The 17,033-nt window shown below is 37.2% G+C and overlaps 1 protein-coding gene across 7 annotated transcripts in view; it reads left to right on the top strand.

Annotated features, from left to right (window-relative positions):
- SYNE1 (spectrin repeat containing nuclear envelope protein 1) overlaps nucleotides 1–17,033 on the top strand; it is a 255,312-nt gene that overhangs the window by 167,967 nt on the left and 70,312 nt on the right. For all 7 annotated transcript variants that reach the window (XM_055311232.1, XM_055311234.1, XM_055311233.1 and 4 more), the window contains 8 exons: nucleotides 1,536–1,718; nucleotides 2,297–2,443; nucleotides 4,352–4,506; nucleotides 5,117–5,264; nucleotides 8,023–8,117; nucleotides 10,595–10,829; nucleotides 12,746–12,940; nucleotides 16,427–16,552. In XM_055311232.1, the coding sequence (XP_055167207.1) occupies nucleotides 1,536–1,718; nucleotides 2,297–2,443; nucleotides 4,352–4,506; nucleotides 5,117–5,264; nucleotides 8,023–8,117; nucleotides 10,595–10,829; nucleotides 12,746–12,940; nucleotides 16,427–16,552 (1,284 nt within the window). The remainder of the gene's footprint in view (nucleotides 1–1,535; nucleotides 1,719–2,296; nucleotides 2,444–4,351; nucleotides 4,507–5,116; nucleotides 5,265–8,022; nucleotides 8,118–10,594; nucleotides 10,830–12,745; nucleotides 12,941–16,426; nucleotides 16,553–17,033) is intronic.

Below are 17,033 nucleotides of genomic sequence, written 5' to 3'. Positions count from 1 at the left end.
CACTGTTGCACATGTATCATTTAAAAGGTCCCTCCCACTGTTTTTAAAGAGGAGTTGTTTTTGCATTTTTTCCAAATAGCATGCCATCCACATGAAGATTTAGATTATTTGTTTTTACACATTTGGTCAATATTAAGAAATGAGAGAATATGGAGAATAATGTATCTTTTAAAAATCCACTGTGAAAGGTATTACCTATTTAAGTCCATTATCTCTTATGTAAGCATCACACATAATTATTTCTTCTAAGAACTTAATAAGAAGTCTTTCTCTCCTGATTTACTGGTATGCTTCTTTTTAATAGCTTTTTAATATTTCTCTTTTTCTCTGAAGTTGCCAATAACCCACTTAGGTTTTCAGAAACTGTTCTCTTGTTTCACCCATTACATGGTTCCTACCATGTGTCATGTGTCCTTATTTGTCTTTATTTTAATGAACTTGTTTCAAAGATCTTCTTGTAAACTTTCCCAAATCAGTTTATTAGGATTAAGCAAGTTATAAAAAGCATATAAATTTCAACCTATTGTAATACTTTCACGTGAATACTGAATAATGACTTTAGGGCTGAAGTTTAATATTTACAATAATGATAACATAATTCTTTTCTCTCCTCCTTCCACATAATTTATTCTTACAAGATTTGTCATTTTCAATTTCCAGTCCTCCTGAGTTGATACATACACACTGGTTTTAAGGGGTAATACTCCAAATTATCTCTCTGAATTTGTCTAAGATCTATGTCAAGGTCAAAGCTGCCTTTTGTTTTTCTCCCTCTCATGGGAGTCACTGTTCAGGGTTAACAGGCTCTACCCTTCCCACCATGTCTGGTGGAGCACCCTCAACAGGTAGAAAAAGTCATTTGTCATCTCTTAGTGATAGATGGAAACCAGAAACAGGGAATTTCCATTGGTTACATTTTGAGCATTTAAGAGTGTCCCACAAAAAGTGGAGACAAGAGAAGCCATAGAAGAAAATGGAGCTACAGTATGCTTTAATCCCTGCTCACCAGGGCCATTGTTGGGGTTCTATGCTCCACTGAGACAGGAGGGTCTGTCACAACCACTATAATGCAACCATGCATATGAAAGATGCTGTTGACAAACTCATCCCCTGTGTGTATAATATTAAGCAGAAAAAGGTCAAATGTAGCTCTGTGTATTTTGACTTGATATCAACTACATGGAAAGATAGGGGGAAAAATGCCCAAATGTTTCCACTTATTGGGTCTACATGAAGAAAATGTTTCTTCCTTTTATGTATGTTTCTCTGCGTCTCCCCCAGGATCCTACAATGGATTTCTTTGGCTTTTATTATAAGGGTAGTACATATACTTCTAAAAATGTTAACATATCCATTTTTTAAAAAAATCAGATTTAATTCTTCATTATTTTTCTGCAGGTGTAAAGATTATTTAGTGTAGTAATTTGACAAGTAAGGATTAAGTACTTCTAGATGTGTGACCTTTTGCTGATTATCAGTTTAAGGAGTACACTTACCATATTGTTTCATAACGGGCATATTTTCATCATCTGTAGGATCTCCTCAAAGGACTGGGGATAGTGAAGGATTCCCTTTTTGTTCTCCATGAGCTGGGAGAGCAGCTCAAGCAACAAGTGGATGCTTCAGCGGCATCAGCCATTCAATCTGATCAGCTGTCTTTGAGTCAACACCTATGTGCCCTAGAACAGGCTCTTTGCAAGCAGCAGACTACATTACAGGTATGTTACAGAGCTCATAATAGGTATGTGTTATAAATTGATTTTCTGTAATATCTGAACCTAACCATAGGAAAAGAAAATTTTTTCATCATTAAGACAATACCTCTTTCAAGACCAAAGAATTAAAAAGTAAATGAACTTGGAAGTTCCAGCGAGGACAAAGGAAGGTGGAAGTCTTTAACACTATTCTTTATAATGTGATTTTGCCCCTAAAACAATGTTTCCTTCTATGGTACTGAGTGAAATATGTTCAACTAATAAACAGTAAGTGGCTTTAATGTTGACATTCTTGTTTATATAACAAGTTTTTGCCAAGAATCAGAATATATTTCTATTTAGTAGCATATTTTAAAAATAACTTTAATTAGTTAATTAATAAATGGAATATAAGAGTAATTCCAAGTTTTCAAAAAATTATATTAATAAAGAGAATAAAGGTTAAATCATATAGTCTTATTTCTTTAGTTATTGCTTCTTGAGGATAGCAATTTGGCACAAGAATATGAAAAATAATTTCAGCATCCAGTTGTCCTTTCACTAGATATCTAAATACCAGTTTTCTTTTATGAAAACAAAAGGTTGGAGTTCTTGACTATGAGACCTTTACCAAGAGTTTAGAAGCGTTGGAGGCCTGGATAGTAGAAGCTGAAGACATATTACAAGGGCAGGACCCTAGCCACTCATCTGACCTCTCAACCATTCAGGAAAGGATGGAAGAACTTAAGGTAAATGCATTCAAATCCTAGGCCTAAATCTTCTTTTGTGCCCCAGTTCTTAAGGATTACTCACAACTCCTGACATACGCCTACTTTTTATTGTGAACTTCCAAAGAAATCCTTACCTGCTCTGTTTTCCTGTAGTGAGCACATGCTGATTTCACACCCTATGATGGGAGCCCAGCCAGGAGCAGTCCTAGGATTCCAGCTCACTCCTCCTTCCCACCTCTCATCCCTTCCCCTGCATAGCAGGTCACCTTCTCCTTTGGAGCCTTTGAGCCTCCCATCTCCATCTATACCCTTATCCTCTCCTAGGCAAGTCCTCTATCTCTCAGACCCCACCAATAGCTTCCATAGCCTTCTGTATAGCATCTCTAGCCCATAGTTGCCAGAATGATCTTTTTCTTTAAAGAGTTTTACATAATTATGAATTATTTTAAACATTCAGTAAATAAAATGATACAATAGACATGCCAGTTTTATCATATTATTTCTATTTAAAACTTTCCACAGGTTCCCATGGTTCTCAGGGTGAAGACCAGTGGACCTGGCTTCCATCTTCCTAAGGATCTTGTCTTCCTCCACTAGTCATCTCAGTGTCCATCAGAGTGCTTCCTAGCATCTGTGCATATAACATTCTTTCTTTCTGGAATTTCTTTTTTGTCCCCACCAACTCCCTTCCCACCAAAAGGAATGAACTTTTGGTCATTTTGTTCAATGTCACTGTCTTAAGAAAGCTCCACCTTTTATTTATGGTCAGGCTCCCCAGCCACATACTTTCATAGCATACCATTTTTCTTCTTCAAAATTTTTTCATACCATTTAATTACCTTTGTGTGATTAGGTGACTACTGTTGTGGAATAGTATTTTGGAATAGTATCTTATTGTCTGTAGGACCCATGAGAAGGAGCCCTGTATATCAGTTTTGCTCACTGCTAATATCTATCCATGGAAAATCTGCCATCTAATTGTTATACTTTCAACTTTAGCAGTTGGAAAGATTTATTCTGTGTTTAGGGTAATGAGCCTATTTCAGAGCATGCAAAGAGAAAAACACACAGCCAAAGGCGTCCTGCCATTTCCCCCTTTCTATAGCCAATTTCCTAGCTGGAGTTACAGTTGCTCCCCCCCACTCCTCCCACCCCCCAAACCCTGAAAACCAGAAAAGACAGCTTTGTCCTGTGTTTGAAGGGAGGGAAGAGCTCTGAAAGCACAGACTGCTTTGTCAGTTGAGTCTTACTAACTTTGGGATTGGGCCAAACACCTAAAATTGAAGCTGCTGGATAATGTGTGGTGACTTCAAAACTCAAATGGAATCGAATTCTATCTTGCAGGCACTTAAGGGCTCTTGTTTACCCAGCTCTGCTGCTTACTAGCTGGGTTGCCATGAGTAATTTATTTACCATTTCTAAACTCATAAGGTCGGAATAGTCATAGTACTTACCTTAGGGGATTGTTTTGGAAACAAAATGAGTTATTACCTGTAAAGCTCTTATAAGAATACTTGGTTCATAATAAGTGCTCAAGAAATGTTAGCTGTTGCTATTATAAATGGTTATCATTATAAATGTTGTTACTGATATTAGGTAATAAAGAGCAGATTAGCATAGAGAAATGGAATACAGAGTAGGAAATATGCTTTTTCAGTCATCAACAGAATTTTCATCCATCGGCAAGTAAGTAATACACGTAAACTACTAAACATTCAGTGGAAACAAGTGAGCTGTAGCAGCAGTGGCAGTGACAGCAGTGGAGCTGGTTAGGAGACAAAGCTCTATTTGCAGATCTGAGATTACAAATCAGTGGCTTAGAAATGTAGAGACTTCTTCCTGAAATCAGAAGTTCCCCATGCACTTTAAAAGAACTCTGCCTTTCCTGACCATAGTGCTAAACTGGCTTTTAAATCTTGCTTTCAGGGACAGATGTTAAAATTCAGCAGCATGGCCCCTGATCTAGACCGTCTAAATGAGCTTGGGTATAGGCTACCACTGAATGATAAAGAAATCAAAAGGATGCAGAATCTGAACCGGCGCTGGTCTCTGATCTCCTCTCAGACCACAGAAAGATTCAGGTACATGTCTGGCCATTCTGATCTATCAGGAGAAATAAGTGCATGGTTTGTGCATGTTTATCAATCTTTCCAGTGATATTCACAAAATTTGAAGTAGAAGTGGAGAAATCAAATTGTGAAGTGGGTTCCCATGCTTGATGTGTTAAATATTGTTTTAACAAAAAAGAAAAACTCTTTTACATAATAAAGATACATACATAATTTTATCATTTTGAAAACTTTCCATTTTATTTTAAGGATTTTCTTTATTTATTTGAGAGAGAGAGCATGTGAGAATGAGAGAGAGAGAGAGAGAGAACACAAGTGGAGGGTGGAGGGAGAGGGAGAAGCAACTCCCTACCAAACGGAACCCGATGCAGGGCTCCATCCCAGGACCCTGGGATCATGACCTGAGCTGACAGCAGATGCTTACCTGACTGAGCCACCCAGGCACCATGAAAACTTACATTTTAAACTTTTTTTTCTTAAAAATTTACTACCTAACATCAAAAGCTTCATGGTGGTCAAATTAGAATTGCAGGCAGAAAATATTTATTTAGTGTAGTTTTATTGCTAACATTAGAAGAACAAACAACAACATAATCATTATTCTTTTCCTTTGTTCTGTCAGTAAGTTGCAATCATTTTTGCTACAACATCAGACTTTCTTGGAAAAATGTGAAACATGGATGGAATTCCTGGTTCAAACGGAACAAAAGTTAGCAGTAGAGATTTCAGGCAATTATCAGCATCTTTTGGAGCAGCAGAGAGCGCATGAGGTAAGTTATGTTGGTAGGTTAGTGGGGTAATAAAATAGTTTTTGATCCTTGAAAAATGCTGCACAGTGCCATGGGGAGGAGTTCAAGCACTATATTTTGTGTTGAGTCTGCTCAGGTGTAGTCATTGTTTGCCTTCTTTCTTAAGCTTGAGGTTTTCATATGTTAATTACAAAAATGTGGTCCTATTCTTTGTTTCCTTAGTTGGTTTTAAAAATGTGGTGGGCTTAGATATCCTGCAACATATACAGCCAGAATTGTGGTAAAAGTCTATTTACAAGGGGGGGCGGGGAATCAAGGGTATGTGTGAAAGGAATGCAGAAATAGACAATTTTCAAAGTAGTTACATACTACATTAATCTTGCCAAGGCTAGTTGCTAAAGAGATTGTTTTGATCAGAAGTCTTTGATAAATGAAAATTGTGTGTTACGTAAAAAACATGTATATATTTTATACTTGGAGCTCAAACTACCAAATATCTCCAAGAGTACCTCTTTTTTTTTTTAAAGATTTTATTTATTCATGAGAGACACAGAAAGAGAGAGAGAGAGACAGAGACACAGGCAGAAGGAGAAGCAGGCTCCATGCAGGGAGACCGATGTGGGACTAGATCCAGGGTCCTCAGGATTACGCCGGGGGCCGCAGGCGGCGCTAAAGCGCTGCGCCACCGCGGCTGCCCTCCAAGAGTACCTCTTGATCAAATTGCATTATAATTATTTCTTAAGAAACACTGAAGAGAGAACTAGATACAAAAAGCAAATTAATTAATTTGCATTTCATCTATATTTTGCTGTTTACTGGTATAACCACATTGGCCTGTATGTTTCTGAAATATACACAAATGGAGAGATAGGATTTACCTAAAAGCAGAGAAAAGCTGAAAATAAATTACAAGAGAATGAAACTAACTTTAAAGAATTTGCTTATATTTTAAAAATAGAGAATTTAAATATGTATAAGGTATTTTTAAGTCAAGTTTTATTAAGTTGACTGAAGATGAAATAAAAGACAATGAATCAAAACCATAGTGATATATCACCATACCCACTGTGATGGCTTTGATGAAGAAGACAGTTAAGTGTTGGCGTGGGTATATAGGAATTGGAATCCTCATACATTGCTGTTGGGAATGTAAAATGGTGAAGCTGCTTTGGAAGACAGTTGGGCAGTTCTCAAAATACTTTACAGAGTTACCATATGACCCAATAATTCCAATCTTAGGTTTATACCAGAAAGAAATGAAAACATGTGTCCACAAAAACTTGTGCAACAATATTGTTCATAGCAGTGTTATTTATAAGAGCTGCAAAATGAGGACAACCCTAAATATCCATCAGCTGATGAATTAATAAATAAATGTGGTATGTCTGTACAGTGGAATACTATTCAGCAATAAAAAGGAATATGGTGATGATGCATCCTGAGCATGCATCAACCTTGGAAATATGCTAAGTGGAAAGAAACCAGTAACAAAAGACAGTACATTGAATGATTCCATTTATATGAAATGTCCAAAGTAGACAAATCTTCAGAGATAGAAAATAGGTCAGTGGTTACCTAATGGGCTTATGGGTTGTGTTGTGCCCAAGATCGCGAATCCAAGAAACCACCAAGGAGCCGACACCGATGCAAACACACGAGGGTTTATTACAAGCTCGAGCTTGGGTCCAAGTATATCCGACATAGCGGAGCAGGGACTGGGACCCCGAGACTAAGAGGCATAGCAGCTTTATAGGGGCCAGTGGCCCATGGGATATGCAGATAGTTGCACAGTCACGTCGGTCCACAGGCAGGTGGCTGATTGAATTACATCTTACCCTACAGTATCTATTTGAGCTGGCCTATTACTTTGGTCAGAATTGGCGCGCAGTTTTGGCGGGCACAAGGCAGAGTTACATTGTTATGAGCCGATTTCAGATTAGGGTGTGCCCAGCAGTTTGACTAGGGTGGGGCAGCACCTTAAGCAATAAGCAGGTCATGTGGGGGTCATATAGGAGGTGGCAGGTGTAGCACAAAATGGAGTTGGTCCTGCTCTGCTTGTCCAGGGGTAGGGGATTTTTGTTAAATTTCCTGGGTCCCACAGGTTGTGAAGAGAGAGTTATTGCTGAGTGTGGAGTTCTTTTTGGTCTAAAATCAATTATGGTGATGGTTGGCCAAGTCTGTGGATATGTTAAAGGACATTAAGTTACTCTAAATAAGTGAATTATAAGGTATATAAATTATATCTCAGTAAATCTATTTTAAAAACAAAAGCAATAATTTGAAAAACTTTGTTGAATTTTTTTGTAATGAAATAATTTTATTAACCAAATTAAATAAAAGAATATTGAGTTCCAAAAGAAAGAAAAAGAAAGAAAGAAAGAAAGAAAAGAAAAGAAAAAAGAAAAGAAAAGAGAAATGTGGAGTTTCTTAAATCTTTTTTAACTTTCTGAAAGGTCTTTAGCTATTCTCTATCTGAAAATAAATTAGAATATAAATTATGTGTTAACCAATGTTATTAGGTGATTTTGAAAGAAGGAAAACATAATTTTACTTTTAGTCAGTTTTTGTAAGCAAAAACTAAACTTTATCTTTAATTATATCTCATGTGATTGTTTAAAAATGCATTATTCCTATACTGTGGGACTTCACACAAATTCCAATTCAACTGGAAATATTTTTCAAAGCCTTGCTAAAACCAAAATTTGGTGAAGTTACTATAAAACTGGTCACTAAAATCGGGAACTCTACAGTGTATTTTTCTGTTTTTTTCACTTAATAGTTGTTTCAAGCAGAGATGTTCAGTCGTCAGCAGATTTTGCACTCAATCATTATTGATGGTCAGCGTCTTCTAGAACAAGGTCAAGTTGATGACAGGTAGGAACTTTGATATATTTTTATGAAGAAAGGTTCCAGTGAATTAGTCATTTTCTTTTTAATGAGCAGATTAGAGGGCATATGTCTAATCTTCCTAAGGCAATTGTACTTCAGTGGGGTCTCAGTAATTGGAAGAAAGGCTTGTCTGAATCTCTGAAATGACTGAGTATTGAATCTTTTTAAAGAATGGCTATTATATTACATGAAGGACATAGAGTAATTGGAAATCACCTAGCCAACCTTCTCCAGACCTCTGCAGGAGACTGGAATTAATGAATAGATCAGAACAAATTGTATCAATGATGTATCAATGGTTTGTAAACAGATGCTTCTAATCTTCTCCTACCCTTACAGAAATTGTTTTCCTCAAAGGAGCATAGAGATCACTTGATCATCTCTCTTACTTATAGAAGAAAACTTGAGGCACAGAAATGCAGACTGATGTGGCCAAGGTCACTCAACTAGCTGTAGAATTATATATCTGGTTTTTAGTCAGGACCAGCCAGCTTTCCCACACCATGATAATTCCAGGTTTCAAAAGGGTTTGTTACCTTAAGTCAGATGACACTCAACCTGAAATCTGGCTTCCTCTTCATTTACTTAGCAGATTACCTCTTTATTAAAAACGAAGAGGTAAAATCCAGCTCCTCTTTTGACTGCCATTATGTGAAATGCTGATTTCATACTATATTTACATTTCCCAGGAACAATATCTAGTCCATCCCACTTACTTTATTTAGTGATATTTGGAGTACAAACCTCATTTAAACTTATACATTTACATAAGAACATCTTACCCATATTAAGAACCAGTAGTTCTGATTATAATTAGTATTTTTTAAAAAGAACATAAATCACTATTTTTATTAAGAGGATTTTTTTTTTTAGTGTTCTGGAATGAATTTCAGTTTTAAGTGGATATTTCTTTGGAAGTAACATGAACGATTTTCATAGTTAAGTTTGGAACAACAAAATGTGATACCATATTTATTCTGTTCAAAGTAAGCCAAACTTAAATGTGAGCTTTACTGAGAATATACGGCTTTCAAAATAAAAAGAAATTGAAATGCAATTAACTTATCCTTTGCTTTATCCTCCCTTGGTCAGCTCTATAACAGTATTATAAAAGTTTAAGCCAATAAATAAAACAAAATTTAAAATTCATATATAAGCCAACATCTATTAAATTATAAATGTTAACAGTTAAGGGAAAACACCAAAGAGAAGAAAATGGAAGTTTTGGATGAGGATAATTCTGAAAGCTGAGAGAGAGAAAAAAAATCAGATTAGAGCATGAGGGCCCCAGATTACAAACGTATCGTGTATTAAAAGTTCATTTATCAGTTTTGTGTTTTAGAGTTCAAGTTCAGCCACGGGAACACTGTCATGTATTAAGTATTTCCTTACGCTGGCAGGTGGCTCAGGACAGTTGAGCTCTCCAAAGCCAGGACAAGGGCTCCAAAGAGATCTCGGATGGTGGTCTGGTGGGGATAGCAGCATGCAGGGCACTTTTCATGTTGTAGGACATTCTCAAGTCCTAGAGTTAAATATTTTCAGAGATGATAGATGCTTCTAACTTCTAGGAGAGTTTCATGAACCTAATCCATCATGTTTAGTTCTATTGCAATTAGTTATTAATATCAGAATTTCCTTTCAAACACAGAGGTTACCAATTACACATTTGGTTACAAAAGCAAGGTTTACAGCAGGCCTAGATGATAGAAGGTGACAAGAATATAGGAGTCCACGACAATAAGTCCATCTCAGATTTGAAGCCACCCTTAAGAGAATAGTATATCTAGGGAAGAAAAGCAAACTAACACAATAGAGAAAAAACAAGTAATGTTACACTTTAATATTAAAATGTGAATAATACCCTAATGTACAAAGAAATGCATTGTTACTAGACAAACCAGTTCTAGAGCTACAAATTGAATTTTAAAGAAAACTTCATAAAGAACTATCAATGTTCTTTAAAGGTGGAAAACACAGAGGTATAAAGGACGAACAAACTAATAAAAGATCTGAGATTATTCAGCCTGAAATTGAGAACACTTATATATTACTATCTCTAAGTATATGGACAATCTTCATACAGACAGTGATAACTGGATAGTTTTCATTTCTAAGAACAAAATGAAGTGAGTTTAAAATGTAGAAGGAATTATTTAGATTAACATATGGAATAATCATTAAAGATTGGGGCTGTTTATTGTGAGGGAATATGAAGTTTATGAGTATAATTTTAAAAAACATTTTTAGGGGCCCCTGGGTGACCCAGTTATTAATTTCAAAAATCACATGAAATAGACCCAGTAACAGATTATGACATAATATTTGTCAAAACTTCTGCCCTAAAATCACTTCCCAGGGTTTATTACTGTCATAAAGTGTATATACAGTGTGTATATCTGGCTGATGTGTAAATGCATCCAGGGTAACAATTTTTCTTCCCTATGTAATTATTTCTGTACCAGGGATGAATTCAACCTGAAATTGACACTTCTCAGCAATCAGTGGCAGGGAGTGATTCGCCGGGCCCAGCAGAGGAGGGGCATCATTGACAGCCAGATTCGCCAGTGGCAGCGGTACAGGGAGATGGCAGAGAAGCTTCGTAAATGGTTGGTTGAAGTGTCCTATCTTCCCGTGAGTGCTCTTGGAAGTGTCCCAATACCACTGCAACAGGCAAGGACCCTCTTTGATGAAGTGCAGGTAAGGTGCAAAACACATGCTTTTTAAACCTCTTATACATTTCCACTGTACACCTTACCCTTGCCTCAGTTCTTCACAAGGATCCTGGAGTGACACTAGAATGAGGACAAATATGGTTCCAAAGTATCAACAGGAACATATAAAATGATTGTATTACATTTTATAATGATTTTATAGTGATGATAGTCTGGTCAGGCCCAGCAGCTCACAGAGCCACTCCATGGCCCACACCAATGCCTCCCAGCAGCTCACTGACTTCCAGCATGGAGAGAAAAACAATGACCAAGAAAGGAGCACTTTGCAATGATCATAATCATGAACAATTTAAATGTGTAACTTGAGTATTCTGAAAAAGATAAAAGTCTCAGTCCTGTCTGGACTCTTTGTCCATTCCTGGTATGGCTGCTTCCTTCTGTCTTCCCCGGGAACCAGGGCCCCCTGCCCCTGAAACAGATCCCTCCTACCAGTCAGTCCTCCCCAGTGTATTTTTTGGTCTCTTCACTGTTGGCAGCTTCCTTTCTCCTCGCTTCTCTGGGAAACCCCATGCACACATGGCTTTGTTGGCCTTCTACCAGCACAGAAGGGCCCACGTAGTATCTCCTAGTCACATCCACCTCCTAAGCTTTCAATTTATGTATTCAACTGCCTTTTAGGTATATATATATCAAGGATATAATATATTCTGTGGGTTCCAGCAGAGCCTGTGATGCCGGGACCAGCCATTCTCCAGCAGTCCCATTTCCTGTGTCCCTAATTTGAGGAAATGTCATTACCAGCTATCCGGTCTATCAGTCAGGGACATTAGAGTCACTCTACAGCTATATTCTTTTTCTCTCCCTCCTCTTTTCTAATACACTTCCAGTTTCTATCACCACTGACACTACCTTAGATGGGGAGCTCTTGATTTCTTACCTACATAGACAATAGCTTTCTAACCTATCTTAGTGTATCCAATATTTACCATTCTTCCATTTCATTTTCTACTCTACTGCAGAGTGTTTTAATCCAGACACATGACTTCCCTACTTAATTTTCTCCTGTGAATCTCAGTCACTTTCACTATTAAAAAAATTCTCATGCAGGGTATCATCTCGTGTCATCTTTTTTTAAAGATTTTATTTATTTTATTCATGAGAGAGAGAGAGAGAGGCAGAGACACAGGCAGAGGGAGAAGCAGGCTTCCCATGGGGAACCCGTGGACTCGGGTCCTGGACCCAAGGATCATGCCCTAAGACAAAGGCAGACGCTCGACTGCTGAGCCACCCAGGCGTCCCTCTTGTGTCATCTTTTGCCACTCTTTCACAAGTATAATATATCCTAGCTCCTGAGAACTACATCCAAGGTCCTAAATTCATCCTGTTGATCTCCTATAGTAAATTTGCCTATCTTCATTTCTCCGCGTGGAAGGATTCCTCTCCCTGATTCCCGGCCTTCATCATACCAGCTCCTCCTTAATCTGGCCATGTTCATATATTTTCCAAGACTCATGAAGCCTCTTCATCTTGCTTCCATGTGGGTTAGATATTTGAGGAGTGGTCTTTCTTGGAAGTGGGTTGCTTGTATCAAACAAGCATCATGAATGTTTTTTTGCAGAAGAAATTAAGAGATCCTAATAAAACTTAAATGAAGCATGTCACAGTGTGTTCCCTATACATCAATCTTCTAGAGCAGTTTCCATATTGCACGGTCATTGTACTTAAGTTGAACACAGAAACTGAGCCTCTCCCGCGGCTCATCCTGAATGAATTCTCATTCATTTATGCAGGGCTTCATTCACACCCAAAGTACTAGCTCAACAAATGTTGGATAAAGAGGGCATGCTATGTATGAAAAACTGTAGGGTTACTTAAAAACACTTGTAATAGGGAACTGCTGAAAAAAAGAATGAGAAACTAAAAAGCTACGATTCCTTTCAGTTCAAAGAAAAAGTGTTCCTGCGACAGCAAGGCAGCTACATCCTAACAGTGGAGGCTGGCAAGCAGCTCCTGCTCTCAGCAGACAGTGGGGCTGAGGCTGCCTTGCAGGCAGAACTCACTGAAATCCAAGAGAAGTGGAAATCAGCCAGCGTGCGTTTGGAGGAACAGAAGAAAAAACTGGCCTTCTTGTTGAAAGTAAGTTCAGCTTTTTCCTCCTCTAGATGCAATGCAGTTTAAGAAGCCATGTAAGCAGTTATTACTCCTGTTTTTAGCTTTCCAATCAGACAGTGCAAAGATCCATAAGTCATACCCTGCAGTATTTTGATCCCCTGCCCTGTGTCTTATTTAAGACTTTGTCCTGTCTTGCATGAACTGGAGAAGTTTCCCAATTTTCAGCAGTTTGTCTTTCAGAAAAATCACCCAGCTAAGTACTTTTAAGTCTAATAAGACTGTCCAAGTGATGAATTCTGATTAATGGTCGGTGCTAAGCCAAGAACCATGCAATGACTTTATAAATCCAAACAGGAATGCAAAGAGTAGATTCCACTCCCTGATCTAAGACTCTAAAGTGGTTTTTAAGATTGATATCTTTTATTTTATAGCAGGGAAAAACTTATCCAAGAGGATACTTTTGATTTCATCTTAGTTTATCCAAGAATGTTGCTATGAGAGAAAATTCAGGAGGTATATTCAGCCTTTAGTTGGATACAGAGAGGATACTGATCACACTGCAAGTTTCAGACCCGCCACAAGATGCTTTTCTCCCTTACTTTTCAGTACCATATTCAATACATAATTAGAATGCATCGGAAAAAGGGCATGGTCTCTGACCTCAGATAAACCCAAATTAAAATCTTAATAAACTAAGTAACTTGGTTATCTCAACCTATCTGAGAGGCAGTTTCCTCCTCTCTGGAGTAGGTATGATTACCCCTCCTTCAGATGGCATTGTGAGGATTTAATGAAATAAGGAAAGTAAACATGTGGCACAATACCTGCACAAATTGAGCATGTGGTAAAGGGTGGTAATCATCGTTGTTGATATTATCATCATATTAAAGAGTGAACAGAGCTCAATAGTAAAGTTTTATACATGCTGATAATCACCAACACTTTAACAAAAGTATTAAATTTGGCCTGACGCTTTTTTGGATCACAGGTAGTAACTAAAGTTAATAGAACACAGTTTGCTTTTATAATGCTTAAAGTATGCACACCCGTTGGATTTATTCTATTGAATTTTATTTAATAATATATTACCTTCTGTGTAGGAAACAATCAATCAAAAATGCCACTGAGCATTTGTTAAAGAACTATTATTTGCATACAGCACAATTCATCCGTAATACAATATGTCTGATTCTTTTTTCTTCTTTTTTACTTTCAATAAAAGATTAAAAACACTGTAACTCATTCTGTAGAGATATGTTAATCATATATTTTTTCTTTATTTGTGATGTGATTTTTGGACAGATTCCCAAGACTTTAATAAGGCAAAATGGCTGAGTCATTGCATTTGCTTTTCTTGCCAGTCTGTTTGCTGGTGTGTAAAACATCCACTTTGATAGATGTTTGCAGACCATGACATTTTGTTATGTCCTTGTAATTCATGTAGTAAAAAGACTGGGTTATAGCTTTGGAATCTAAGCCGTTCTTGGAAAGGGGAATCCTTATTCTTCTCTTGTTAAAGTTTATTTTATTTTAAATCATAAACTAGGACCCATTTACCAAAGAAGGAATTTATGAAGCTATATTCTAATGTCATTTTCTTTATTTTAGGATATCTTTATATCACAGCCATAATACTTATCTATTTTTAGCTCTTGATTTAATGCTCTGAGTAAATATGCCAAAAGTAGAGTGATGATGATTCTGTGGCCTGCATGTTCACCTGCTTCACTATGGCCTCTTAATTTTATTATAAAAAATAAGAAACTTATCTTTTCTCTTTTAGATCAGTGGAGATTTACTGATGGCATGTTGATGGGTTTCAGGGGGTGTGATGATTTCATTGAGAATGCTTGTTCAGTTTAGTAAAAGGATCTCACTATGCTTAGCATTGATGAACTAATTGTAGCCTGGGAACATGGAGGTACTTTAACAAAGGGGAATTAGAACAAATTTGTCCAAGACAGACAGTTAGTGTGTTTTCTGGTAAATGGAAAGAGGGAATGTGATTATGTACTCTAGGAAGTTCCCTGAAGGAATTTAAGAGAAATGAAACTTAGGCCAAATTCTCAGGTCAGTTAGAAACCAAAAGACCTTTTGAATAGGGACACACTTTTGTCAACACTTCTAACAGAAGACAGTTTTGGTCATAGCACCTATGGGTTGCTATGCTAAAAATAAAGCATCAGAAGAGAAAGACAGAAAAAGCCCAGACAAGAAAAGACTGGTAATGGTGGAAGAGATAATGTGAAGGAAAATGAGGCATAATTTTGCCACCAGGCTCACTACTAGAAGCAATTCTGTCTTTCTTCAGAGCTCAGTAATTTAAGTTGCAGGGAGTGGCTACTGGGAAGGGTTACCAGGAAGGGGGGACAGGAATGGATGGTCATAGGTGAAATTAAGGAGATTTGTTTAAATGAATTTAATTTGAATTTTCACTGAGACACTGGATAGGAGTTAATCTGTAGGTATAATGATATAAAGCATTATGATTCCTTTAATTTTTTCTTTCAATTAAAAAGAAATACATGTGTCTGATTAAAAAAAAATCAGATAATAATTGAAATATGTAAAGCAAAAAACAAAATTTCCCCTATACCACAACCAAACCCTGTAATCTTCCACAGGAATAAACCACTGTTACAAGTCTGGTATGTAATCACCCAAAACATAACCACATAAATGTATGTTTTCTTTGTCACTCTGTAGAGATCTACTGGTCTATGCTGCCACTCTCTACTGCTTTTCTTGCTATATTCTTCTTCAGAGCACTCACTCATATTTGACATACTAGATGTATATTTTTTAAATTTGCCTTACCTCTCTTCACCCATTGATTGTTTCAGTTTTTATGTGTTTATATACTTACCCTTTTGTGATACATATTTCAGCATATTGAGATGAAGCCCACCCATTGCCAGCCTTTGGTACTTGTGTATTTCTACTTCTGTAACAAATCAAATGTATGTGCCTCATAGTGTTCATATAATGAACTGAATCAGAGGCAGGGTTATATTATTTTTACATTTCATCCTGAAAGAATTTCCATATCCTCTTTTTGATCTCTTATAGAACATCCGAGGTAGTGTAGACACATTAATAGTGGGGTTAGAAAAGAGGCAAAATACTGTGATTACTTTCTTACCTCTGCAGATTGATTCAGATGCAAATAACAATTTTGATTACTTGTAATATTCTGGGCCTTGTATTTAGTGTGTTCACAGCCATGGCTTCCTCCAGCCCTCCAACAATTATAGAGTTTGTGTTATGCCCATTTTCATAGGGAAAATTGAGACATAGCATATTACCTGCTTAAAGTCACATAGAGTAAGTGTTGAACTCAGCTCTTCTGATGCGGCTACATGACAATGGATGTGGACCCCCCACAAATCTTTAGTTGTTTCTCTGGGATTAAGAAGAGTCTTAATCCCTTAAGAAGGGATCTTTTGTTTTAGTTTCTTACAAAACAAAACAAAAACAAAGCCATGAAATTTCTTCCTTCTCCCATTACAGGACTGGGAAAACTGTGAGAACGGAATAGCTGATTCTCTGGAGAAACTACGAACTTTCAAAAAGAAGCTTTCTCAGCCTCTTCCAGATCACCATGAGGAGCTGCATGCAGAGCAAATGCGTTGCAAGGTAGCTGACTGGATTGAGCTGTTAGCTGTCACTGGCCTGTGCGCTTCTGTTGTGGTATTGCCTTTGAAAGAATAAGCTAGTCAAACTGCTCCAGAAGTGTATATGTTGGTACAAGTTCCTGGATATTGCATTAGGGCAGACAACTCTGGTGAGGCTTGCTTGCTGATTTATTGTGGTTGATGAAATTAGACTGGCTTATGGTTTATATCTTGAGAAATATAAAACACAGCATTGAAAGATATTTAAAAGTGGGGTCAAAAGCAATAAACACAATCCTTTTTAAAGCGTCTGTACTGGAGAGTTGTTCTAGCAGAATAGTCTAGTCCTGACAGCCTGGAAATGCTGCAGACAGTGGTCCTTAGGGGAACACCCTGCCCTGTAGGCTCTTCTGTAAGGAAAACAGGAAATGCAAATAGCAAGGAGACACACAGTCATTCAGTTATCAGGGCCCTATTTATGAGATCATGAGCAACACCTCAAA

Source organism: Nyctereutes procyonoides, unplaced genomic scaffold, assembly GCF_905146905.1.
Source record: "Nyctereutes procyonoides isolate TBG_1078 unplaced genomic scaffold, NYPRO_anot_genome, whole genome shotgun sequence".
Taxonomy (NCBI): Eukaryota; Metazoa; Chordata; class Mammalia; order Carnivora; family Canidae; genus Nyctereutes; species Nyctereutes procyonoides.
The sequence above is the reverse complement of the archived record's forward strand: the minus strand, read 5'-3'. Positions and strand labels throughout refer to the sequence as shown.